The 2,897-nt window shown below is 46.4% G+C and overlaps 1 protein-coding gene across 1 annotated transcript; it reads left to right on the top strand.

The window, feature by feature from the left end:
• Positions 1-372: 372 nt before the first annotated feature.
• GL218_02833 (Serine/threonine-protein kinase HAL4/SAT4) lies at positions 373-2,025 on the top strand (the record flags this gene model as incomplete). Its single annotated transcript, XM_033579370.1, has 1 exon — positions 373-2,025. One exon carries the CDS (start codon positions 373-375, stop codon positions 2,023-2,025), a length of 1,653 nt encoding a protein of 550 aa, XP_033436356.1.
• Positions 2,026-2,897: the final 872 nt, after the last annotated feature.

Genomic DNA, 2,897 nt, shown 5'->3' with positions numbered 1-2,897 from the left:
TCACGGGATTTTCGCTATTGCGAACAGAACGATACTTACCTGCGTCACGACTCTATTACTAATGGTCTCGCTGCTTCTGCATCAGGTGTTCAAGAGCATTCCGATGTTTCCCTCACTGCTGTAAATAAAGACGTCACGAACCCGGCTCTTTTATTTCCTCCTTCAATTGTTACCCTTCCTCCACCATCGCAAGTTACACCATTGTCACCATTGTCACCTACGTCTATCGCACCAGTTGTTTCTCACGAACCATTAAATAGACCATTTACAACACAATCTGAATATAGTCGACCTAATTCAGATCGGCGTCCGTCAACAACTACAGCTCCAGTAAGATTTATTGCGCGACGTTCCTCGTCCGCATTATCCAGGATGGCGTCAATTTTTAAGCGCAACAGTTACCACGTGGGGGACGGCAGTGTAACAACGGAGTTTAGAGAACCCAATTATAATGGAGAGACATCTGATTCCACTCTTGCCTCTACCAATAGGGTAACCCCAAATGCAAGCCGTCGTCGCTTCTCTTATCACCGCTCAGTCGTATCGACAAGATCTAACACCCCGCCGTCACCTGCCTCTCCTTCAGAATCGCTTCCTAATTCACACGAAAAGTCCAATAACGCGTCTATACCCACTTCGCGTGACTTTTTAGAAAACAACTCTAAAAAAGCCAGAGCGAACACGGGCCTTTCTATTCGCAACAGAGTAGTAGGGTTTGCATCGACTAAGACTCATTCACACCGACGAACAAAGAGTCTAGAACGAAAGAAGAAGAACGAGGAGGAACTAACAAGACAGCCATGGGCAATTCCCCCAGACGCCGGTACTGGCATGAAGGCCAGGAGACTAAGTCTCAGTCTTCCCGACGACTTCACGGTTGATGTTGCAGATCTCACAAAAGAGTTCGAATACCAGCACAAATTCCTAGGTCGCCACGGAAAGCACTTGGGTAAAGGCGCAACGTCAAAAGTTACTCTTATGGTCCGCAAGGGTAATCCTGGTGAACTGTACGCTGTTAAGGAATTCCGCTCCAAGAGCTCGTCGGAAACTACCGAAGAGTATGAGAAGAAGATAAAATCCGAGTATAGCATCGCAAAGAGTTTACATCATCCAAACATCGTCGAGACTATTCGCTTGTGTACTGACCATGGACGTTGGAATCATGTAATGGAGTACTGTTCCGAAGGTGACCTTTTCGGTCTAGTTTCCAAGAAGTATCTTCGAGAAGAGTCTCGCGAAATTGACCGTATGTGCTTGTTCAAGCAGCTCTGCCAAGGAATCAACTATTTGCACTCGAATGGCATCGCCCACCGAGATATCAAGCTGGAGAATCTGCTCATCACCAAAGATAGCAAACTAAAGATAACGGATTTTGGTGTTTCTGAAGTCTTCTCCGGTATACATCCTGGTCTGCGGGAAGCCGGTGGCCAGTGCGGTGTGGGTATGGGTGACATTCGTCTTTGCAAACCTGGTATCTGTGGCAGTCTCCCGTACATAGCCCCCGAAGTCCTTAGTAAGGGTGTTGACTATGATCCCCGCGCCTTGGACGTTTGGAGTTCGGCTATCGTCATGCTGTACCTTGTCTTCAATGCCAACTTGTGGGAGAAAGCGCAGGCAGGCTTGACATCCCCAAGTCAAAAAACGTATAACGAACTCAATAATGGTTGGACAAAGATCAATGCCAAGAAAGAAGCGGACCCTAGTGCAATCGGCGATGATACCTATCCCAAAGTTGCTGCATTTGAGGTATGCGTCAGACCGGCACCTCTTCGACGTCTGCTATTGAAAATGCTCAATCCCAACCCGGAGAAGCGCATCACGATGAGTGAAGTTATGTCGAATAGGTGGATGAAGAACGTGGAGTGCTGCCAGTTGGAAAGCTACGAAGATCCCACCAAGTTTATTGATGCCTCCAAGAAAGACTGGATGAAGTCGGGTGCAAACAAGATCTTCTGTCACAACCATTTACCTCCTATGAGCACGGGACACGGCCTACCTCCGATGCCTGGCAAACCCGGCTACTAAGGAGAGACTTTTCTTCTTTTCTTCTTTCTTCTCTTCGTTGCATAAACTTTAGGTTACGATTTGTGTTGATATGGTGGCGTTCTACGGAGATATCCCAGGAGATTAGGGAGCGGGCGACAAGGGATTTTGTCGCGATGGTCTGCATTTTTTCTAAACGCGGTCATGGATGATATAAAGTATTGGTGCCAACACCGTACATACTAAATTCCTTTCTTTGATCAAGTTTTTTTGCGTCGTCATTTGCGCGGCTGAACATAGCACTCACGGTTACCAGCATAAGCATTGAGGGAGGTGGTATCATAGTTGAACCCCAAAAATTGCACGAGCGGGCAGGGATCTTACGAGGCAGAATTCTGACCTTTCCAGTATCAGATTACATTATCCTAATCATAGAAATCGACCTTTGCATGGTCCTACTTATAAGGGCTAATATATGGGGTTGGTCGTCCCTCTCGATAGAAGCTTCGTCATATTGCGATTTTGCCCGCAGGAAGCCAGAATAGAATACGTTAAAGTAAATTTTAAGTACATGCAAAGTGATGTTATCGTGTCTCGTATATTACAGAATGTCTAAAGTTGGTCCCGAGGCAATGGTAAACCACCGGCGTGGTGCAACTCATAGCTAAATCTATCAAGATACTGCAGGCAAGGACTAAATAAGGTAGTACACACATATTGCTTTTCCCCCACAACATGTAAGTACCTAATCCAACGTTCCAAGGTTGTTGGCCAAGCACGGGAACACAGATCGTTGTAGGTGGCGTATTTGGCGTCTGACTTCAATATGTGTTACTCCAGAACGCCACTATCAAAAACGGTACCGCGTCGTAGAAAAAATCTTGAACCAACGACAGGTTTAATCATACGTAAGC

This window comes from Daldinia childiae (assembly GCF_008694065.1).
Source record: "Daldinia childiae strain JS-1345 chromosome Unknown Scaffold3, whole genome shotgun sequence".
Classification (NCBI taxonomy): domain Eukaryota; kingdom Fungi; phylum Ascomycota; class Sordariomycetes; order Xylariales; family Hypoxylaceae; genus Daldinia; species Daldinia childiae.
Note: the sequence above shows the minus strand (reverse complement) of the source record. Positions and strands in the feature narration are given on the sequence as shown.